At 32.7% G+C, this 25,759-nt stretch overlaps 2 protein-coding genes across 2 annotated transcripts; one reads left to right on the top strand and one right to left on the bottom strand.

The window, feature by feature from the left end:
- The first annotated feature begins 10,146 nt into the window (after positions 1 to 10,146).
- Positions 10,147 to 12,520, top strand: LOC126680434 (uncharacterized). The gene is made up of 6 exons (XM_056105891.1): positions 10,147 to 10,863; positions 10,969 to 11,277; positions 11,370 to 11,457; positions 11,530 to 12,289; positions 12,352 to 12,362; positions 12,410 to 12,520. Exons 1-6 carry the CDS (start codon positions 10,265 to 10,267, stop codon positions 12,518 to 12,520), a joined length of 1,878 nt encoding a protein of 625 aa, XP_055961866.1. The 5' UTR covers positions 10,147 to 10,264.
- Positions 12,521 to 12,767: 247 nt separating this feature from the next.
- Positions 12,768 to 15,683, bottom strand: LOC126681859 (uncharacterized). Its single transcript, XM_050377413.2, has 10 exons — positions 15,679 to 15,683; positions 15,398 to 15,635; positions 14,997 to 15,311; positions 14,804 to 14,867; positions 14,504 to 14,745; positions 14,362 to 14,433; positions 14,101 to 14,252; positions 13,895 to 14,024; positions 13,242 to 13,759; positions 12,768 to 13,117 (listed from the first exon to the last, which is right to left on the bottom strand). The coding sequence occupies exons 1-10, from the start codon at positions 15,681 to 15,683 to the stop codon at positions 12,925 to 12,927; spliced, it is 1,929 nt and encodes a 642-aa protein (XP_050233370.1). The 3' UTR covers positions 12,768 to 12,924.
- Positions 15,684 to 25,759: the final 10,076 nt, after the last annotated feature.

Below are 25,759 nucleotides of genomic sequence, written 5' to 3'. Positions count from 1 at the left end.
GTAGCCGACAAAAACTGTAAACATAATGAAAGACCCTATGGGGTATGGAAAACCGTGGTTTGTGAATGTGAATCGAAAAATTAAAGGCTTAATACATAATTTGACCTCTGAACTTGTACCTTTTTACCCATCTAACCCCTAAATTTAACGTCTCGCCTATTGAACCTCTAAATTTACTAAATAATCCGATTTGACTCCTGAACTTGATAAATACATAAACATTGAATCCCTCAGTGTCCACATGGCACTTGAAACATTCTAGAAGAATTTGTGTACGGAGGGGTTCAATGTTTACGTATTTATCAAGTTCGGTGGTCAATTGAATTATTTAACAGGTTCAGAGGTTCAATAGGTGAGACGTTAAGTTTAAGGGTTAGATAGGTAAAAAGTTACAAGTTTAGGGGGTCAAACTATGTATTCAGCCAAAGATTAAACTCTTTGAATGCAGAATATAGAAATTAGAAAGAGTTTAAGGGATAGAGGATTGACACAAGAGATTTAGAGTGGTTCGGATCACAAATCGATCCTACTCCACTACTCAATCAAAGATTGAGAAATAGAATCCACTAAAAGGAATTCACAAAGAGTTTTCTAACTAACTCCAAACATAATGCTTTTTAGCTAAACACTAATTATGAGATTTTTCAAAGCTAATCCCTAACTTACAAGGGTTGAGTTTTTCCAAAGCTAAACTCTAACTTAATATGATTTAGGAGTTTGAAAGCTTACTCCAAAACTACAACAAAACAAATTTAATTAAAAGATGTGTGTTTGTTGTTTCAAGTTTTGCAAATCATTAACCTTGAAACATTGCAAATGGGTTAATATTTATACCCAAAGCAATCAACAAACAAAACATTAACAAACAAAACAAATTTTGCTCTCAGCAAAAATATCTCCCCCGAGATGCATTCATCACGGGCGAGATGTTTGAATAGGTCAAAATCCTTCAACGGCTAGTGCCACGTGTCATCATTTTATTGGGTCTTCAGAAATATATCTGTTGGATCTTCAACGGTCTTATTTATCGCGTCCGAGATGCATTCGTCGCGCCCGTGATTCTTTCCAACGGTCGAATAGGGTTTTGTCAGCTCAAATATATCCCCCGTGATATTTGTATCTCCCCCCTGATATATATCTCCCCCAAGATGATCTTTTCATCACGGGCGAGTATGCTGGTGGACAGCTTGCAATTCAAAAACTCGATTTTTGCTAGTGAACTCCGAATTGACTTCTGATTGTTCTTATGAGTTCTTATACACTAATAAACAAGATTAGATCACTGTATTTGACTGTCAGACTCAAAACAAAGGAGTTTAATAGGAGAATGGTCCAACAATCTCCCCCCCTCCTCTTTGAGTGTGACAATCGACATGCTAAAATGGTTAAGTTAAGTCAGAGACAAATTGATTTTGGCTCCCCTTTACTTTTTGCACATAAGATAAAAGCAATATGTAGGGCATAAGCAAGAAATTTGAGAAAATCTTAGCAATAAGGCATGTTTAAAACATGGACAAATGATCTAATTTAAAGAGATTTTGAAAATAAATTTTAGTTTCTCATTCAATTGAGGCACAAGGCACTAATTTGATATGAATATCAAGCCTAAAACTCAATTAATTGAACTAATTTTAATTTGAAATGATAAAAAAATAGGCACTAATTCATCAAATTGAATTATACCAAAATAAAGTTCAATCATTAGAACGGTTTTAAAGCATATCAAAACTTATAGGAGAATAAGATTTGAAAATATGATTCTTCCCCTCAAAACAACAATTTTGGAAAACATGGCATAAAATTTAATCTATATTTCAAAGATTTAAAAATAAATTTAAACACATAGATTTTGATACAATTTTTATTTAACTTGTCATTTTTCAAAAACTTCCTTTGATGCTCATTGAATGCATCCTTCCTCATTGATTATCCACCGTATGATATTGAATTTGATTTAGTGGACATCAAGTGTACCTACAAAGCAAATCACTTAAGTACCCAAGCAACTTTGGGTCCTTGAAAGTTAATGTTTGAATAGTTCAAAGGAATTAATCTTAATTGAACTTTTCTCACATATGAATAAACATTAGTGTGACCATATTTCATATAATAAAAGCATTTAATTCTATAGTTTACATGTGATTTCATTTGAGGTGGTTTTGCTCTAATGGTCTCATGGGAACAAGCAAAAGCATGGGAATGAGATTTGACATTTGAAGATGCATGAACATGTGAGTTCTTTCTAGTCTTCTTGTTCCACTTATGACTATATTGAGAAGCATAGCCATGTCTAAAGAGTTGTGAACCCTTGTTGCTCTTAGCCTTTTGAGCCAAGAATGGCTTGGGCCTAGGAGCCTGAGCATGCATCTTTTCTGCCTCAATTGGTTTGACCAATTTAGGAGGAACTTCTATGGAAGAAGTTTGAGGCAAAATGGACTTCACAAATTTAGTCTCATTGGAACTAGAAGCATTTTATTTATAGCCAAGTCTAAATTTTATGGTTGGGCATCCAAAGTCTCCTTCCCTTTTTGAATTCTTGAAAATGAATCTTTTAATTCAAGAATTTTATTCTTTAGTTGATCATTTTCCTTAAGCAAGTTATCAACATTTAAACCTTGGTTAGGGATAGATTCTAAATATGACTTGAGAGCTTCATTAGACATTTTAAGCTAATGAAATTGTTTTGTTAAACTAAGCATTTCATTTTTAGCTTTAGAAGCTTCATTTTTAAAAGATAGCATCTTGGCGTTATAATCACCATATTTAATTACTAGTTCATCAAGCATGCTTTAAACATCATCATCATTATCATTATAAGCATCATCATCATTATCATCATGAGTATCATCATCAACAACATCACCATTAATAATAATAATATCATTTTTATTATTTGAGCATGCATCATGTGATTCAACATTAATACCATCCCAAAATAGAAAAGTTTGGGGGTTTACCTCTAGTGTTGGTTCCTTCTCAAATGACATTAAGCACAAGGTGGCATCTTGGTGGCTTTCACATTTGGATTTAGAATCATCATCCCAAGAAGCCATCCACCCCCCTTTGGAACTCTTCCTTGAAGAAGAGGATCTTCCATGATTGCCCTTTCCCTTGTTCTTGAGCTCCTTGACTCTCTTTGTGAGCCTCAAGATATCGCTTTCCTTCTTGTTCTCTTCAAGATGAATAGCACTTTGTAAAGCCTTGAAAGAAACATTTTTCACCCTTGCCATCTCCACTTGGATGCTATTTATGTAGGACATCTCATGGAGTAGTAGCTTGCCTATCAACTCATCCGTCCTCAATATTGATAAATCATGAGTTTCATTAATGGCGGTCACCTTAGGCCGCCATAGAAGAATAGGAAGTGAGCTTAGGATTTTACCATTGATTTACTTTAGCTTGAATAACTTTGGAAGTGACTCAAGATTAGCAAAAATCCTAAGAAACCTTGAAGTCATTAAAGAGACATCTTCATTAGGCAAGCCATTGAAGGCTTCATACTCTCAAAGAAGCAACTCAAGCTTCTTAGACTTCACTTGTTTTGTACCTTCATAGTAGCTCTCTAGAGTCTCCCACATTAGCTTGGCACAATTCAAATGTTGAATTTTACATTGTTCTTCTCTAGAGATTGAGGAGAGGAGAGTAGTGATGACTTTTCTATTCATGCCATTTTCCTTTACTTGTTCTTTAGACCATTATTCTCTCTTTAAAGGAGCTCCATATTTATCAATTGGATGTGTCCATCCCCTTAGAAATACACTTCAAAGCTCTACCCCTTGCATATAAGGATAATTTTCCATCATATATTTCCAAACAATATAATTTGAACAGTAAAGAAAAAATCACAAAGAGTTTTCTAAGCTAACTCCAAACTTAGTGCTTTTTAGCTAAACACCAACTATGAGATGTTCCAAAGCTAACCTCTAACTTACAAGGGGTAAGTTTTTCCAAAGCTAAACTTTAACTTATAATGATTTAGGAGTTTACAAGCTTACTCCAAAACTACAACAAAACAAATGTGATTTAAAGATGTGTGTTTGTTGTTTCAAGGTTTGCAAATTATTAACCTTGAAACATTGCAAATGGGTTTATATTTATACCCAAAGCAATCCCCAAACAAAGCACTAACAAACAAAACAAAATTTTCTCTCAGCCAAAATATCTCCCCCGAGATGCATTCATCACGGGCGAGATGTTTGAATAGGCCAAAATCCTTTAACAGTTAGTGCCATGGGTCATCACTTTATTGGGTCTTCATAAATATATATGTTATTCTTCAACGGTCTTATTTATCGCGTCCGAGATGCATTCGTCGCGACCGTGACTCTTTCCAACGGTTGACTAGGGTTTTTCCAGCTCAAATATCTCCCCCATGATATTTGTATCTCCTCTGTGATATATATCTCCCCCGAGATGATCTTTTCATCACGGGCGAGATATGCTACTCGACAGTTTGCAACTCAAAAATCCAATTTTTTCTAGAGAGCTCTGAATTGACTTCTGATTGTTCCTATGAAATCCTATGCACTAATAAATAAGATTAGATCACTCACAGTTGATTGTCAAACTCCAAACAAAGGAGTTTGAAAGGATAATGGTCCAACACATAACAACAATCATATACAAAACCATATGACATCATGTTGTAACGGCTACGACTGACAACCAACTACTGCAGCTTCTAAACGAGACAGTGCACCATACATGCCCAAAATAAGACACCTAAAAATAGGTCAGGAAGCGTTGCCTGTCAAACTCTAGGTACCTGAAAATATTTAACAACAACGTGGTGAGACTATGCTGAGTGAGATAAACTTTACTAACGGTATTATAAAAATAACATCGCAATTTAAAACAATCATACAAACAAAATACAATATATACTTATACAACAAGTATTTGATTCGGAGGAAGCTTTAATCCTAAAACGAGCTTAAACTAGGTATATCTTAGTTTTAACGAACGAACAAGATTTTCTTAAATCCTTTTGGTATCGTCCCGAGATAATTTGACCGAGTTTAACCTATACCAAGCGGTACTGTCCCGGGATAGTTCGACCGAGTTAAACTAGCACCGATACTTTTGACCAATCGATTAAGGTGTGAGTCCCGAGATAGTTCCACCAAGTTAAACTCACTAGATATAAGTCTCGAGATAATTCCACCGAGTTCAACCTCGTGTCTAACGCAAAGAGTTAATTTAATTCTATTTTCTAAGACTTACCCGACATTGGTGATCACACGGCGTATTGAAGCCCAATAGGTAACTTGTTTTCTCGGATCGCAAATATATTCATAGACATATAATCAAAAAGTAAAACAATACACAAATCGATCCAACATCAAATTTACAAGTTGTTTGGCAACAAAACAATCAATCTACAACTATTTCGTTCACAAATATTATAATCGATCAACAACAACAAAACATATAATTTATTCTATAGCTAATTATATATATATACATATATATATATATATATATATATATATATATATATATATATATATATATGCGGTGTATCTCACGGTAAAATAACCATTTAATGCGTACCTTTTCAAATCACAACAAACTATTATATTATGCGATGTATTTTATGAGTTATCCATAAAATATTTAATAATATATTTATAGCGTAATAATACGCGAGAGTAAAGTATAACTCATGGAATTCTCTATCCAAAATCATGATATCAAAATAGTGGCCGAACCCCACTATGCCAAACACGTCAATTCTGAAGTCTGTTGATGCATCTGTCACAAATACAATTCAAAGTGAAATTCATAAACATAAATCTTAAAAACCTAAGTCACAAACGTAGGTCAATTATGCTTAGGTTTAGCCCACTTTTATAGTTTAACAATTTACCGAAACTTCTCAAATGTTCAAACTCAATTCATCGCATTTTTATGTCAATGACGTATTTTACGTTTAAAACTTAAAATGATCAAACTTTAACTTATATTTCATTAGCATTTTTAAGTTTAAAACAGCCCATAACTCTTTGTATTCCATTAATATCTATTCACTTTTACTTAGTCCAATAATCGAATTCAAATTTGTTAAACGTCAAAATCGATTTTTAATCGTTTTGAAATCGACAACGTATTTAATATTTTAAACACGTCTAGCTTGAATTCCGATATAAAATCCGTAACATTTTCGATCGTTATTAAAACCAAAACATCTTAAGTCAATTCCATATAGTTTATCATTTCCTTTAAGCATCTATTAAAGTTTGAATTCGATATGTATTAAAACCGGTGTCCGGTTTGTAACTTTGCGTCAAACGCGAACAAAACTCGTTCAAGCTGCGAGGGAAGTGTTTGGCTCAGCCCTTACCCCCTACTATCTTCCCTCCCCTGTTTAACAATGGGAGGGCTGCTACAGCCATGCCCTGGTGCGTTGCACCAAGCCTGTTGCAGCCCTGTTCCACCGTGCTGCATTCAGCACGGTGGCAGCGCCAGCAGGTATGGTGGTTCCTCCACCTCTATCCGACCTACACCAAAGCCCTAGCCATACATACCAACTCTCACAATTCACCACAACTCATCAAACACACATAAAACTCAGCTTAAACTCTTCAATTCATGGCATAAACATCAATTTTAATCTTTTAAAACCATACCTCCATTCATTACGCATGGACGGCCCTAACAACTCAGAAACCCTAACCATAAGTTGAGCTTTTTATCTTAAATTAACGGCCATGAGTAGTAGCTATCTTCCTTTGCGTTCCGTTGCCGTAAGAATCATTGAATTCGGTTGAGGAACGAAGTTAGGGTGAAGGTTTGACAAATTTTATTTTGCAGCAATTAGATATATTTTGGCACTATAAAAATTAATTACGTTTGTTGTGACAAAGTATTTTGCCAATAAAAGATATTGTAATAAATTAATATTGTGTCAAATTTTGTCGTCACTTATAAAAAAGTAAATATGTCTTTGTGACAATGTATTTTGCCAAAACAAATGTTTTGTTTTCGTATTTTAAACCTACAGTTATAACGACTGCATATGGACCTGATGTCAACCTTAAGTCAACCTTATAAAACACAAAATAAAGTATGAAAAAGGAAGTGCAGAAAATATATATGTTAAGGAATAACTCGAAAAAAACTCTTTCCACTACTGTTTATTGCGTCAAATTTATTTGTCAATAAAAAAAGTAAATTTGTTTTTCTGACAAAATATTTTGCCAAAACAAATGTTTGGTTCCGATATTTTAAAAAGACAGTTATATTATTTATTGTGTCATATTTATTTGTCACTATATAAAAAAATAAATATATTGTTGTGACAAAGTAATTTGCCAAAACAAATGTTTTGTGCCTGTATTTTAAACTATAGTTATAATAACCGTAAATAAACCGTTTATTGACCATATGTCAACCTTATGAAACACAAAATACACACAAAATAGAGAAAGAAAAACTAATTGCAGAAAATAAATGGTAAAATAGAAAATATATACAGTTATAATGATAAAATAAATTTTAGCATAATATTTAAAGACTTTTGTAACGAATTTATTTTTTCAGCAATTAATTAAACTTATATAATGTTGTGATAATTAAATATTGTGTCAAATATTTTTGTCACTATAGCAATTAATTGTGTTTGTTGTGACAATGGGTTTTGACAAAAACTGTTTTGTCACTGTATATTAAAAATACAGTTATTATGATAAAATAAATTTTATCATAATATGTAAAAATATTGTGAATAATTTTATTTTTCAGCAATTAAGCGAAATTAAATGATATTGTGATTAATAAATGTTTTGTCACCATGGAATTGAAAAAAAAATTTATGATAACAGGTTTAAATGGGTTATGAAATTATATTTTATTTTGATAAAAAAAGGTATATGACAATTAAGATTCAAATATCCAAATTAGGTTATTCGAAGCACTCTTCATTAGGGAAAACTTTTTTTGCTGAATATTGACACCACACTACCGCATCAATTCCATACGTTTGTACGCTTCTCACGCCGCCGCACTTTCATTGATTTTGTGTTTGTTGATGCTTATTTGTCCAGGTATTTTTTAACTTATGAAAAGAGACTAAATTGATTAATGTAGGATAAATTTCACATTCAAATTGCTTATTTGTTCAATTGATAATTTAAATTTTTAACTGATTCGTACAAACTCGAGGTCGGGCTTCAAACTCGACGACTTATCACCTATTCTCGAGTTTATTAGCTCAGTAAAAACAAGAACTCGAGGTTTTGCTTTCATTTCGTCGAGTATTAAGACTTACATCAAGTTTGTGCTTTGACAGAGATAAAAAAGTCGAGTTAAGGATGTAACTCGTCGACTATTAAGCATGACATCGAGTTTAACATTGCAAACGACGTATAAACTCGAGTTAAGTTTAAAAATTCGTCGACTATATAGCCTGACCTCGAGTATGTTTTAACAGTAACACTAACCAAATGTTAGCCTTGTTTTAGAACTGCAGGTAGTTCAGGGAAAGAAATTGGATATATTTTTAAAATAGCTAACGGTATCTGATTTGTAATGGGTAAGTTTTAATTATATTTTCAATTGATAGATTTGTACCAAATATTGATGTTGCCTAATATATTATTTTGGAATTAAAGGGACGCCATCAGACAAAAGTTGGATGACGTCGTACCGATTTAGTTCATGTTATATTCGAGGGGTCAAAAATTTTCTGAATGTTGCAAAAGACTTTACTGATTCAAATGGCAGAGTTCGATGTCCATGCAAGAACTGCATCAATATTTATTTGAAGCCATTGCAAGAAGTCAAAATGGATCTATATCAATATGGAATTAGTGAAAACTACACAAACTGGGTGCACCATGGTTAGACTTCTCAACCTCGTGATAGTTTAGATGGCTCTATTAATTCGGACAATGAATTGGAGGATAGTGGAAATGATGTTTCAGAATTGTTAGATGATATGTGTAATGCAACTTTTATGGACACCGACATGGAAGACAGACTTCCCAATCAAGATAATAACATGCTAGAAGGAGAAGTAGCAAAATTTGCTAAATTGTGGAATGATTCTCATTGTGAACTATATCCTGGAAGTCAAAAATATTCAAAGCTCTCTTTTCTTCTTAAGATGATTAATATCAAAGCACTCACAAATTCTAGTAATAAGTCATTTTTTTCGAATTTGGAGTTGTTCAAGGATGCACTCCCGAGAGGAGAAACCCTTCCAAGCTCAAGTTATGAGGTTAAAAAATTGATGCGTGATTTAGGACTCGGTTACGTAACTATTGATGCTTGTGTAAATGATTGTGTGCTATTTTGGAAGGAAAATGAAAATCTTGACATGTGTCCAACTTGTAAGGCCCCTAGATGGAAATTAGGTTTCGGAAAACGCAAGAAAGTTGCTCAAAAAATTCTTAGACACTTCCCTTTAGTACCTAGACTTCAGAGGTTATTTATGTCTAAAGATATTGGTGAAAATATGAGGTGGCATAAGGAGAAACGTGTAGATGATGATACGATTAGACATCCAGCTGATGCTACGGAATGGAAAGATTTTGACCAGAAATATGCTTGGTTTGGCAAAGATGCTCGTAACGTGCGACTTGGGCTTGCTAGTGATGGATTTAACCCTTTTGGAAATATGAGCACGAGTTATAGCATGTGGCCGATGATTGTGACGCCATATAACTTACCACCATGGAAATGCATGAAGGAGAATTTTTTGATGTTATCTTTGCTTATTCCTGGTAAGGAATCTCCCGGAAATAATATCGATGTATATTTAAGGCCATTAATTGATGAGTTAAAAGAGTTATGGGAGACCGGTGTGACAACATATGATGCATATAGCGGTAAGAATTTTCAATTACATGCTGCATTATTATGGACAATAAATGACTTTCCAGCATATGGAATGTTATCTGGATGGAGCACAAAAGGAAAATTGGCATGTCCTGTGTGTAATAAGTGGACGTGTTCGCTAACATTAAAAAATGGAGTGAAGCAATGTTACATGGGTCATCGGAGATATTTACATGCCCAACATTCTTGGAGAAAAAGCAGAAAATTTGATGGCAAACCAGAGCACGGGTCAAAGCCTGAAGAGTTGTCAGGAGATGAAGTTCTAAGGCAATTAGATTTGCTTCCAAAAAGCCTTGTTTTTGGGAAGACACCTAACTAAAAAAAGCGTGCACGTGGTCCTGAAGAGCTCAATTGGACAAAGAGAAGTATATTCTTTGAATTGCCTTACTGGAAAACATTAAAATTACGTCATAATTTAGATGTAATGCATATTGAGAAGAATATATGTGAAAATATATTGGGTACGTTGATGAATATTGATGGAAAATCTAAGGATAACATTAAGGCTCGAATGGATTTAGAAGCAATGGGTATAAGAAAAGAGTTACATTTACAGCAAAAGGGAAATAATTTTTTTATGCCACTTGCTTGTTATACATTACCGAAGCCTGAAAGGAGAAAGTTTTGCGAATGGTTGCAGTCAATCCGGTTGCCAGACGGATATGCTTCCAATCTTTCTCGATGTGTAAGTGTTCAGGACTGCAAAGTTATGGGGATGAAAAGCCATGATTATCATATATTCTTGCAACGGTTACTTCCAGCATCAATTTGTGGGTCTTTGCGTAGTGAGGTTTACACTGCATTATCAGAGTTGAGCTCTTTCTTTAAGGAGCTTTGTTCGAAGACTTTAAAAAGATCTACAGTTAAAAAGTTGCAGAGCGATATCATTTTGATAATATGTAAACTTGAGATGATATATCCTCCATCTTTTTTCGTGGTAATGATGCATTTGGCAATTCATCTGCCACGTGAAGTAGAATTAGGAGGCCCTGTTCACTATAGGTGGATGTACTTTATTGAGAGGTTAGTTGATAAGGAAATTTTATTTTTAGTTTTCTTGCTGCAGTTTTAACTAATTTTTATATATCTATATGGTTTATTCACATTTACAACAAATTTGTTGTGCAGGTTCTTACGTACTTTGAAAAATTATGTACGTAACTTAGCTCGACCAGAGGGTTCAATTGCTGAAGCGTATATCACTAAAGAATGTTTGAACTTTTGTTCACTGTATTTTCATGGGGTTGAGACAATATATAATCGCGTTGAGAGAAATAATTTTCCTGTGCAAATAGGAGTGGAAAATGGATTTTCCATATTTTCAAACAATGCGAGACCTTTAGGAGCTACAGAATATAAAACGTTATCCCATTCTGATTTTGAAAAATTGCAGTGGTATGTGCTTAACAATTGTGAGGATGTTGATGAATATCTTAAGTAAGTTATTTTATTTTGAAAAAACAAAGACTTTAGAGTTTCAAAATAGCTTTATTTTACACTTTTTATCTAATTTTATAAACGTTAAGCAGGATTCACATTGAAGAATTACAAAAGGAAAGTGTTATAGATGTGCAAAAAAGACACCAGGCAGGATTTGCCAGTTGGTTCAAGGAGTGTGTAAGTATGATGCTATAAAAGTACTAAATATTGAATTATGCCTCAAATTTCACCATTAAACTTATTTTTCAGGTTGGACGCTTACGTGCTACTGGTTTGGTTGCAGCAACAGATCATATATATGCGTTGGGATTAGGTCCTGATATACGAATTGCTAGGTACAGTGGGATAATTGTCAATGGAGTTAGGTTTCACACAGTTGAGCGTGATAATTTTCGTCGGACTCAAAATAATGGAGTTTCAGTTACGGGAGAGCATAAGTCGAAAGAAATCGAGTTTTATGGTGTGCTAACAGATATCATTGACCTCCAATATGTTAATGGGAATCATGTTTTCTTGTTTAAATGTGATTGGTGGGATGTTGGCGATAAAAATGGAATTAAAACAGATGGCAACTTAGTTTCTGTTAATGTGAGCTGTAAATGGTATACAGGTGATTCTTTCGTGTTGAGTTCTCAAGTACAGCAGGTTTTTTATGTCAGCGATATGAAAAATGGAGGTCATTGGAAAATTGTGCAAAAATCATTTCACAGGAATATATTTGATGTGCCAGAAAAGGAAAAAGTGTGCAATGAAGATTCAATATTGAATGATGAGCCCTATCAGCAATACGAGGCAGATAATAGTCATGAAGTCGATCAAAATGGTGGTGAAAATTTGGAACTCTTGCATCCAATAGATGTATTACCGGATGAAGTTGATGTTGGTCAAATGTTTCAAGGTCAAAACTCAAACCCGATTTATTCTAGCGATGAGGAGGATGATACTACGATCAATTATGATGATGCCGACACTGATGTACTAGAAGACTCAAATGACAGTGACAATGAAGGCGAAGACGATGATTAGTGACTGAAATTTACCGCTTATTGAACTCTTTTTGGATTCTTGTAGCTTGTTTGAAAGTATGAATTTTACTGAGAGATGCTTTTTTATATTGCCTTGAATGTAGATTGCAAAATTTTGGTGTTTTATGGCAGTAGTTATGCAGCCCAACATGAAATTTGTGGAAAACTGGATAGCAGAAACTCGATGTGTTGATGAAAACTCGTCGAGATATTAGCCACACATCGAGTTTGAACTTATGGAATTATATATGAGATATCAGCCAAACATTCAATTGATTCCTTTGGTTTAGTTTGATTTTAAGGTTTGGTGTAATACCAATTATTTTTTCTCAATTTTGTACTTCTACTATAGAACAGAACAGAAAAATAGAATTGAACTCCTGCCTTTTAATATAACTATTGACAATTCACAATTTTGCGGAAATTTTCTAAAACACTACACATATTGTAATTACCTGTTTTTACACATACTCTAAAATAGACTTCAAATAAGAAATAAATGGACATTTATGTCCTCCAAGCAAAATAAAAGTGTGACAAAAAGGAGACTTTCTTTACAAACAAAAATCAATAACATTCTTCATCTTGAACCTCCATAAATTAGCTTCCTCTTCACTCCCTAGGCAGATGTTCTCTTGAGTTTTAGAGGACCCTCATCTTCACTAACACAAGAAGAGCTTTCCTTCCAACGAGCATACAAATATAATGACGAAGCGTAACGAGCACGGTGTTCTTTGACATCATAATCATGCCCCATAACTTTCCCATCAACAAAGAACTCAGCAGCGGAAAACATATGAACTCCACAATCACTACGAAAAGTGAGAAAAAATAAAAAAACATAAGAAACAAGGTTGACATTAGGTTCCTATTCTGTCACCATAACTCTTTAATATAACCCAACTAACTAAAGTTAAAAACAAATTATAGACTTACACATCATTTTGGATAGGCATGTTTTCCACAATCTCTATTCTGAACGGATCAGTTATTCTCTTTCCCTCATAAGCACCGGCAGTAGTATCGATGTCATCTCGAGAATCATAAAAATTGGTAGCTTGAAGGAATAGTGGAAGCAACACACTATAGCAAGTAACATATTCAGTTGCTGATCTGTCATATTGCGCCGACCTCAACGAATTGTAGATATAGATGCATCGTTCCTTGAAATTCAGGCGAGCCAAAATCCAATGCCAATCGTTAACACAATTGATCGGAAAAAGAACATCGTCAACATTAGCCCAATTCGTATTGCAACGCATAGCACCACCTTTAATGTAGATAGCCACTGTATGTTTCAAAGAAACAAGTGACACATCTTGCTTTTTCTTGTATGCTGTGTAGAGAGTTTGAATACGCCGATCAAAAAAATTATCAGTTGACGTACATCTACTGTTTGCAGCACATCCATATTTTATTTTCTTTCTCAGATAATAAAAGAGAACATCTACATGCTGCCAAATAAACAAAATTCAAGGTTAAGTAGCCATACAGTCACAACAATGTTATTAACAAAACTATCGTGAGTAATTCAAATAATAAACACATAAAATAAAAAGAACAAATAAAAGAAATATGGATATACTTACAGAACACTCAAGAGCCTTTCCAACGTGGTAGAGATGGTAAAACCAGGATTTCGTTTCAATATCAACCACGCCAAGAGAAAGACGAGGATGGAATTTATCAATCTTTGGATCGTATATCCAGCTTTGCCTTCTAAACGAACAAAGAAAAAAAAATTAAATAAGTGAGCATTAAAACAGAACTGAAAAAAGTTAGTCGAGATACGAACTTGGCCCCTTTAGGACGTCCTTCTTCCAGCCAATTCTGAATGATGTCTTGTTTGGTGGCATCACTGAATAAAATGTGATTAGCATCAAATGGACAAATACGAACTTTACAACCAGTTTGCGTCGGTATGAAGCGGCTTGAAGAAGGACCAGACTACCAAAAACATAAGAGAGGATACAGTAAGTAAACTATAAAATTAAACTATAAATATAATTTAAAGCAAACAATACCTCCTTTGATTTGAATTCAGCAATCGATTCACTTGCATTTTTTTAGTCTGATTGATGGTGTCATCTGGTGGAGATTTTAAATTCAACTCGCTTTGTCGCGAAACCTAGTAAATTGACAATAAACAAATTAATATAGTTAATCAAAACAGCTTAATTTCAAATTATTAAATATACCTCAAAATTCGGAGAGATAACATCAACGTGTTCGGAAGAAACAATAACACAAGGTTCACCACGGTCATCCTTGCCTTTAAGTACAGCCTTCTCGCAAACCAAATCTTCCAATTCGACTTTTTCAGCACCTTCTTCTTCATCAGCAGACTCCCTACCATCCCTTTCTTTGCTGGAAGTAGCTTTAGTATCAGCAGAAACAGGAGCAGCAGACTCCCTACCATCCCTTTCTTCTCGTTCCGTTACTATAGAAGTACCATTTTTACTTGGTTTCACTGAAATGTCCTCTAAAGGAAGAACAACCTTTTTTTCCTTTGTCAACCCTTGTCTGCAAGCCATCAGAAACATCATGTTTCTCAATTTCAACCTGATATAGATATGGAGTTCACATTAGGTTCCCATCAGGTTACAATAACATAATATGAAATAACATAAATTATATTTAACTAAACTCCAAGTGATAAAAGTACAAAATACATAAATCAAAACAAATTACCGTTTTAGAATCACCAATCAGAGTTAGCCTATCATTCAATGAATTGACAACTGTCAAAAGTTCGGAACATTTGGAAGTGAATAAACGTTTCAAATCCATTATATCATCCTTAATCGTCTTTTGACCAGCCATCAAAATTTCCAGCCTCTCTTCCATAACATTTAAATTCGAAGTGTTCGACGTTGATTCACCGTCCTTCAATATATTAAATGCCGGACAATAACCCTCCTCGTTTCTCTTAATTTTTTTGAATAAGTCACCTAGACGAAGGGCATTCATCTCTGCCGGGGTTGGAACAATTGATCGGAAAATCATCTACACATAACAAATGAACACCATATATGAAAACAGAGTCAATGATAAATTACATTTGAAAAATTGAAAATTTAACACATACGAACCTCATCGGATGGAATCTCAACAAATAAATCCCTGTCAACAGCAATGTATTTTGCAGGAACGAATGCTTGCCACCTCAGAATCCGCGGGATAGCATCTTTGTTCACTAGCTGAGCAAAGGTATTTTCCACCGCCGGGCAACACTCGTAGAACCAACATACCAGTGCATATGGTAAACCTTGAAGTCGATACTGGTAAATGTTGTCTTCAATAATAAGAGATCCCGGACTAAGAACAGCTCTTTTCGACAAAGAATCAAACGTGTACTTGAAAACGTCAATACCCCATGGATAGTCGTTCAAATCAGCCGAATCAACTACGTCAAAGTCCTTCTAAGGGATACGAGCAGTCCTCGGTGAAGCAAGCAAGAAGTTATGCAAAAAATGCATAAATGCTATCTTAAACCCATCCTCCTCCGACTCCCAACGCCTAGCTTTGAAAAAATCCTGAAGGGTCTGTTTAGAAACAGATTGCAGCCCGCTGAAGTACTTATCCAAAATGCCATTTTCAACTTTTGTATAGGCATACTTACTGCTGTCACCTTGACAGTTTAAACCTGAGATCAAAGCAAATTCGTCGATTCCGAATTTCAGCCTATGACCGCCAACCTCAAACCACAATTCAGACTTGTTTAGCTGCTCCACCTCCCTCAACAATAAACAATGTATGATCTGATTTTGCACTTTGATCTTGGGAATATCAAGAAAGTAGCCAAAGCAAGATTGTCTAAACTTTTCCAATTCACCTGGAGTCAGAGTCGATTTGATATCAGAAATGACATCGTATGACATGCGCGTATCAATCTTTGAGTGAACACGATCTTCTCGGCTTACTTTAAACTGCTATAGCTGTATGGAAATTAGAGTGAAAACTGTTAGATATCAAAAATTTCACCCAAGCAAGATTCAACTCTTTTTCTGTTTTGGTGTTCAAACTTAAATAGAAAATAAGCTATTCAAAAGCACAACCATACACATTAAGTTCTTATCAAATAGCATACAAGAAACATTGCCAACTTTGTAAATCCAATTTCTAACATTCCTCTCAATACAATGCCCAAAAATAACCAAATCAAAACCTGAAATTTCATTGTCAAACCCAGTAGAATGGAGGAATTAACCTTCAAAAACTGAAATTTCAGTACCCTAAAAAGATAGAGTTCATAACTGTACCTTCAAAACTATCTACCAACCAACCTAACCACAATTTTATATAAACATAATTCCAAACAATCATACTTAAACATAATTTCAAACAATCATATAAACAGAGTCAATTTATTATTTTAAGACATCAAACAATTCTAATGCAGTAGGTTCTTAATTGACTTATAAACTAATGAAATCATACCTTAGGAGGAGATTTCTTGGATTCAGTTCTGGAAATGCCTTTGTGTTTCTTCGATTTCGGAGGTGAATCATTTGCATGTCTCTTCTTACTCAACTGTATAGGAGATGGAGGAACTGAAGCTTCTCCGGTTGACACTACCTTTTTGTTTTTTGAAGCTTTTTTTGCAACGGATTTCTTACCCATATCAGCGATTTTGATATTACCGTCGTTCTCAGTGGCACCCCGTGTAGTCACCATGGATTTAGGTCATAAAGAAGAACACGGCAAATTAGGAAGGAAGAAAAGAGTTTTGATTAATTAGGAATGAAATCAAATTTTGCAATATCAAATGGGTATTTCCCGCTATATGAAAAAAGGAGAGGTAAATTATATGATACATTAGACACACACTAAAGAGACATATACCTTAGATGAGGATAAAATTGGAATAAAAAATTTAAAGGGTGTTGAAAATAAATTAATGTTTTCAATAGAGGCATTTTTTTCAAGGGAAAAAAAATGAAATCAATAATTTAAAATTTTGAGATTTCAATTAATTTGTTATAGTTTTAATAATTTAAAAGATTAAAATTATTATTTTAATTAGGGTATGTGCATATAAAGAACTGGACAAGTAAATACTCGATGTCTGGCTAAATACTCGACGAGTTTTAAGCCTAACATCGATTTTGTTGCTGTTCAGTGCTGCATAAACTCGATGATGGGTTAATATTCGACGAGTTTAAACCTAACATCGAGTTTATGCTAGTCCAGTTATGCCAAACTCGATTTCAGGCTTTGTTTTCGTCGAGTATTTAGACCCACCTCGATTTATTTTGAAAATTACTGCAATTGAAAAATAAACCTCCCACTTTTCTTTAGAAACCTAGAATTAAAACAAGTGAAAAAAAATTCTCTAAATCTTCCCCATTCCACAACCCGAAACCTAGCCTCTAAATTCATCAAATTGCTATCATAATCTTATCAAATCACTAACCAAAATGATGGTATCAACAAAGGGACGAGCTAAAAGAGTTGCTTCAAAAGGGAAATCATCAAGTTCAACTATGCCTCCGAAATTTGTTAGAAGAGAAGATTTGTCCTCAAATTATGATTGCACATTTCCAATTTTCTCCGACGAAGAAGGTATTCGTTACGAAACTATTTCACGCAAGCCTATTGTTATACCTAGATATTTTGATTATGCTTTGTTGACTAGGATGGGTTTGAAATCAAAAATTGATGAAATAGTTGGTAGAATGGGTTTAAATTTTATTGCACATGATAAGTATCAAGTTTATAAAGAGTTAACTAGGGAATTTTATAACACCTTGAATTATGCCTCTAAGAATAAAAAAGCAATTTCTTTTAGAATAAAAGGGGTTGATTATAGCATAGGGTATGATTTTATGAATCAGAAATTGAAGTTGCCTAAAGGTGGCATTAGAGGTTGTCCTTCAAATTTTGATGTTAATAGAGTATGGAAGCAATTGACCGGTGAAGACTCGGTCGATTTACAACAAGCTCCTAATGGACTCATAATTGAACCATCATATCTTATATTTCATAAATTCCTTTGTCATTCTATATGTGGTAAAAAGGAGTCGAATAGAGTAACGAAGGATGATTTACTAGTACTTGACTATTTAGTGCGACGTTCGGCAAAAAGTGTTGATTTCATACATTTAATTTTTAAAAGCATGATGACCATGGCAACATCATCTAAAGTTGCACTTGGAAATGGTCATTTAGTAACTTGTATAGCATTGCTTCATAGTGCTATTGATGAGGATGATTTGCATAAGATGGAATGTTTGGGGGATGCGTATCTTAATGAAACTATGCTCCGTAAAGCCGATATTCTTGATATGGATGGAGAATTAATGAATGTAAAGGACCGAAATTGTTATTTAATTAAAACTGGCCAGCCGAGAAGAGGAAAGGGAAGAAAAGCAGAAATAGAAGATGATTGTGACGAAGATGAGGATAATGTAAGTAGAGAACTGGAAACCGAGAATGGTCAAGGTGAGGTGGCGAGGGATGATGTCGGTATAGATCAACCAAGAGAGGAGGAAGTGAGGCGACCAAGAAAGCCGAAGCGAAGGGGAGCTTTTGAAGAGGAAATACTTTCTTTGTTAAATGAAACAAAGTCGAGGTTGACTAATATTGAAACATCTATCGAAGAGATTAAAAGAGAACAACGAAGGTCACATCGCCGATGGAAGGCTTGTTTCGGCACCTTGGGAGCACATGATCCTTCACCTCCACATACACCGGAGAGTTAAGGTTAGTAACAACCAAAATATTTTGATTATTTCATATCTGTATGCTGTCATTCATTTGGTTTCAGTGCATTACTTTTCTTCCTGAAATATGCTCTGTTTTCCAAATTGCAGATAAGATGGGTGGCTGATTGCATAGTTGGTTCTAAATGTCTAATTCTGGATACGCTGTTTTGGAGACTTGGAGGTGCAGTTTTGAAGACGTGGAGCAGATGTATATGCATAGCTGTTGATTATGAATTTAGTATTTTGAATTTGGAGGTTTATGTATTTGAACATAAATAGGTTTAATTGTGATAAACTCATGTGTTATTAGTAGGTCTGAAATGTTATTACCAAGTCTGAATATTTCTGAATGCTATTATCAAATTTGAATATTAACACTTGTTAATTCTAGATCATTGTACACTAATATTTTTTTTGACAAAACTTTATATTTAAGTTTGTTAAATTGTTATAAATTAGGATAGTTAGATGACTTTTATTGATTAACTTTTCTTATAAAGCCAAAGAATAAAAATTGATAAATTTAAATATTTATGAATTACAAATATGTAATTAATTTGTTACATCGGTCTTTTAGCTTTTATTTTTCTGTTCAACCAATTTTTAATATTTAAATATCTAAATCCGTAGAAAAAAGGATTATGATATAGAAAATTTGAATTAATGTTAATATTTTACAAATTTAAATATTTAAATTTTAAAAATATGTAATTAATATTTTGATTACATCAGTCTTTAAGCTTTTATTTTTTGGTTGAGTCGATTTTTTAATATTTAAACATTTAAAATTATTAATATATTATGGTATGATCTATATATTTTTGCTAATTTGTTTCATAAAATTTTAAATTACGTACATTATTAAATGTATAAACTTTATAAAATGCAACGACATAATAACATGTCTATGTGTGCTACTCATAACTTGTGATTATTAAAGTGTGTACTGCCTGAACCAATCTGTTTTCAAAATTGCAAAAGTGCTTGGTTGCAAGATATGTACATGAATTTGAGATTTATGTACTTAAAAACGAGTTAGTTTATTTGTGATGAAATCTTGTCTTATTTTACGAGTAGGTTGAAGTTGTAGGTTTATTTTTACATCTCACGTAAGTTGAGGCACATGCAACGTTAAATTGAGGCACATGTAACGTATATTTTAAGTTCTCTTAATTTTTATCAAAATTTATAAAATTAACTTCATGTAAATTTTGCCACATTGCTTTGTTAATGTAAAAATGGAATTGAAACAAATCATTCTTTCGTGTTCAGTTCTCAAGTATACATGAGGTTTTTTATGTCAACGATATGAAAAATGGATGTCCTTGGAAAAATAAATAAAATATTAATTGTTTTATTTTTTTAGCGGTCATTAAAAAAAATTGAATGTTGCTAATTAATGTTGTTTTTTCTAACCCTAACACTAATCCTAACCCAAAACCCTAAACCCTAACCCTAAGCCCTAAACCCTAAACCCTAAACCCTAAACCCTAATTAAGCCCTAAACCCTAAACCCTAAACCCTAATTAAGCCCTAAACCCTAAACCCTAAAATACAATTTTAATAATGGTTATGCGAGTAAAATCATATTCAACAGAATAAATTTAGCTATTAAAAATTCAAATTATACTAATTAAAAACATTAAAATAAATTATAAGAATAGGAAAAAGTGGAAAAATTTCTTATTGTTGCAATTTATTTACAAAAGGCATATATTACCTCCAAAAAAATTAAGACAAAATATTGTTTTGAAATATTTATGTTAGAGCGATAAAAATGGAGTGGTCAACTATTACGTTGAATAACACATAAATTTTTGATATCTAATCATAAATAAGCATAAAATCAACCATTTATCAACATTAGACTCTTTGTTTTGCTTTTAATATGGGAAACAAAGACTTTTTATTTTGCATTTTGCTTCTATATCTAAAGGAAAGTGGTGATATTTGGATTAAGTTGAAAAAAATAGATTATAACTCGAGTATATTGTTTAAACTCGTCGAATATTTGCCATGTCATCGAGTTATGACGAGTTCAGTAGAGCATATATTCGATGAAACATATAAAACTCATCGACTTTCTCTACTACCTCGAGTAACAAACAATATTTCTGCAACAAGATTTTCAGAATGTATCTCAAACTGATTAGATTTGACACGATTTTGGCAAATCAAATCAGGAAAATTTAAAAACGAATTTATTAGGAGGGAAACAATATTAAAATAGGAGGGAAACGAAAAAAAAAGAGAGGGAAACGAAAATAATTTGTTCCTTATTTAATTTTTTAATTAAAGAAGTTCCCTCTAAAAGGAAACTTCTTTGGCATTAACCATAATTGCAGGAATCACGCTGTTGAATGACAAAATAAAGTGGTTTCTTTGTTCTTATCAAAATATCGATCATAAAAAAAATTACAAACAATTCTCACCATACTTGTTCTTCAATTAAATTTGTTTCAACGATTTTCTGAACAATGTCACTTAATACTAAAAAAAGAGTTATATCGTTTAACGAATTACAAAGATCAGCTAGACTGAAAGCTCATTTGAGGAAGGGGAATGACAAACCATCGATGAAAAATATATCACAACAATCTCAGACTACCGAAACTGAGTCGGAACCTATTCCTCCTTTGGTGAACACAACATCTCCGTCTCCTCCAATTCAAAACCCAAATAGTATTGAACATCACAACCACCGTGATGATTCAACTGCAATACCAGTGGCTGCTGAAGTTAACAGGGATGGTGAAACTGAAACCATGTCCGGTGAACCAACAAACGTTGATGAAGGTTAGGTTGAATTTATTTTGTGTTTCATTTATTTTGCTTAGAGAATTGATATAATTAACAAATGAAATTGTGTTTCAATGCTTTTTCTGGAATGGAAATATTGTTTTCAAGTTATTTTTTACCTTATATTTTTTGCAATTCGTTTTTTTTCTCTATTTTGTGTTTCATACGGTTGACATAAGGTTCATATTAGGTTACAAAAACCTATAAAAAACTGCATCTAAATAAAAATTAAAATTAACTTGAGACATACATATCAATTTGAATTGAGAAGAAAACTAACATGAGATAAACTGTAGTATTTCTTAGGTCTTCTTCCCAAAAAGAAATGTGTTTTAATTTAAAAATAGTTTAAGAATAGTATAAGACATACATATCAATTTGTTTCACTATTTTGTGATTATTTTGTGTTTCATGCGGTTGACATAAGATTCATATTTGGGCACAAAAACGTTTTAAAAACTGCATTTAAATTTAAAAATAGTATAAGACATACATATGAAATTTTAAAATAGTATGATAATTACATATAAAGTTTAATAGAGCAGCAAACTAGTATGAGGTAAAGTTTTGTATTTCTTACGTATTTCTCTATTCTGTGTTTGTTTTTTGTTTTCTGAGGTTGACATATGGTTCACATATAGTTTATATTCAGTCACTATAACATTTACAAACTGCATATAAATTATTTTTTTAAAAAGGTACATATCAATTTGGAAACAAAAAGCAAACTAACATGAGGTAAACTGTTGTACTTCTTAGGTCCTCTTCCAAAAAAGAATGGTAGAGGTAAAGCTAGAGGATTTGAAGCTAAAAAAATGACTAAAGATGGTTCAAAAATTGGTGGAATTGTGATTGCAAAAACAAATAGATTACCAATTGGTCCTTCAGAAATGATATTCAAAATGGAAATTGGTATTGTCACTCGATTAATGGCACCGCTAGGTAAACTTTATTGGTCTCAAATAAGCGCTGAACAAAAGGAAGCCTTACTTACAACTATTCAGGTAAAATTAATAATTATTTTATAGCATACTTGTTATTTCAATTAATTATATTCTTATAATATGTGACTATTCATATGTTTTTTTATTGATAGGGTGAATTTGAGATTGATTTAAGTGATCTACATGCAAGAGAAGTAGTATATGGAATGATGGCTAGACGATTTAGAAACTTCAAGTATCAGTGTCACTTACACTATAAGACGTTCCCTACTCGTGAAGAAGCTGAAAAACATCCACCCAAGGATGTAAAAATTAACGATTGGAAGAACCTATGTGAACATTTTGATGAACATGCACACTTTAAGGTAATGTTTCAATTTTATATACAATTGTCTATTATCGTTTGCTAAAAATGAGTACTTTATTATCTAATTAGTTGGTAGTATGTTTCCAATTATATCTAAATTAGCTTCACATATTGTGTTCTGAACGAAAATACGAGGTTTGTTCAAAGGATTTCAATATTAAATGATTTTTAACCTTTTCATGATTTATTTTAACTCTGAAGAAGCTTAAACTCGAGGTTAGACTTGAAACACTTCGAGTTTAAAGCCTCTCCACGAAAATGAGCTTATACAGAAATGAAAATCTCGAGGAATGAATGATCTCGTAGAGTATTTTTTCCTTCCTCGAGTTAGTTCATATCTGAGAAGCTCAAACTCGATGAAAGGCTTGAAACTCTTCGAGTTTTATGCCTTACCTCGAGTTCAGATGTCTACATAATTAACATAACTCGAGAAAATGCTTGTACTTCGCCGAGTATTTGGCATGTTTACGAGTTATGCTTCTGAGATACGAATATCTCTACTATTTTGGTTAAAATAGTTTATTTCTAATTATATAAAGCTTTTATTATTGATAATATGATATGTACCTTTAAAACCTTTATGTGTTGGCTTTATTATAATAGGCTCGAAGCATTGTAAACATTAATAATCGCAAGAAAGTGACCTTTTTTCACACTTCGGGATCAAAGTCTTATTGCCAACGTTTGTATGAAATGGTAAATATGAGTTTATATGTAATCTGTTTTTGATTTCGTATTTAAATTCTTTATCATTTAGTTTTTAATCAATTGTATGAACGTTATAGGAAACATCTGAAGTCATTGATGAAGAGCCACCTGAAATGAGGCTCTACAGTCAAGCACACCGCAAAAAAGACGGCTCATGGATTGACCCAGAAGCTGGAGATAAATACGTAAGTTCTTTTTTTATATATATAGTTATCTAAACACAATTTTATAAAGTGTTATTAAAGCATATTTCTATTCTTAGGAACAAATGGAAGCTATTCGCTCAAAAGCACTCGAGGAAGGCGTTGCAATTGATGGGAGGAAAATTCTACAAAAGGTTTTGGATATACCGAAGTCTGGTTATGCTCGTGGACTCGGATATGGAGCCAAACGGATAACAGCTAAAGAATCAGAGTTTGAAGCTCGTTTACAAGCAGAGAAGTTTGAGACTGAAAAGCAAGTTAAAGAACTAAATGACCAAATTCAAAATCAACAGGTGAAAATTGATAACATTTCTCAATCATATAGCAAACTCAAGCATCTTGTTCAACAAATGTTGAATGCAAAAGATGATGAGGAAATATCTATTGATGGCGACGAAACATGTATCGATGGCTGTGAAAAATCTCTTGATGACGAACCATCTAATGATTGGTATCTGACGGCTTACTTAAATATATTTTTTAATTCGTTACGCTTTTAAATTTTTTCTATAATTTGAAAATTATTCACTTAATTATGTCAGTTTGAAAATAAAAGTGTATATAATAAACGTATTTTTTTTCTTGCAGATTGGAATTGAATGAAAGAAGATGGACGTCTCTTATATCAAAAGTTAGGCCTAATTTAGTTTCTTTTCTTTATAGCAAATAGTTTACATGTTTCATACGATCGGTTATTTTAGTGTTATTAAAGACTTAATCATTGATAATTTTATGTAATATTTGAATTGATTTTGTTTTTTATTCATTGATTTTAGCAACAAATTACCGTATTCAATTATTTTGGTATCGATAAAAATGGAAATAATAGCTTGTTGTGACAAATTAATTTTGTTACAGCTACCTAATAATAATGACAATTAATTTCGTCACGTAATGATAAATTTCTTCTTGTGATAAATTAAATTTGTCACCGTTAACAACTTATAATGACAATTAATTTCGTCACGTTATAATATATTATTTGTTGTGATAAATTATATTTGTCACCGATGACAAACTGTAATGACAATTAATTTCGTCACATTATGATAACTTACTTGTTGTGATAAATTATTTTTGTCACAGCTAACTAATTATAATAACAATTAATTTCGTCACGTTATGATAACTTACTTGTTGTCATAAATTAAATTTGTCACTGTTGACAAATTATAATGACAATTAATTTCGTCACGTTATGATAAATTACTTATTTTGATAAATTAAATTTGTCACCGTCGACAAATTATAATGACAATTAATTTTGTCACATTATCATTATATTACGTGTTGTGATAAATTAAATTTATCACAACTAACTAATTATTATGACAATTAATTTCGTCACGTTAAGTTAAATTACTTCTTATGATAAATTAAATTTATCACAACTACCTAATTATAATAACAATTAATCTCGTCACATTATGTTAAATTACTTGTTGTGATAAATTACATTTATCACAACTAATTAATTATTATGGCAATCAATTTCGTCACTTTATGATTGATTACTTGTGATAAATATTTTTTTGTCACTTCACAATCTTTTTGTCACTAATAACTCGGCGTATGTGGTGACAAATGTATATTAATTGTGATAAATATGGTTTTATCACCATATAATCTTTTTGTCACTAATAACTCGGTGTATGTAGTGAAAAATTTATATGAATTGTGATAAATATTTTTTTGTCATGTTATTAGCGTTTTGTCACTAGAAGTC

Source organism: Mercurialis annua, linkage group LG5 (genome assembly GCF_937616625.2).
Source record: "Mercurialis annua linkage group LG5, ddMerAnnu1.2, whole genome shotgun sequence".
Taxonomy (NCBI): domain Eukaryota; kingdom Viridiplantae; phylum Streptophyta; class Magnoliopsida; order Malpighiales; family Euphorbiaceae; genus Mercurialis; species Mercurialis annua.
This window is presented reverse-complemented; position numbering and strand designations above follow the sequence as displayed.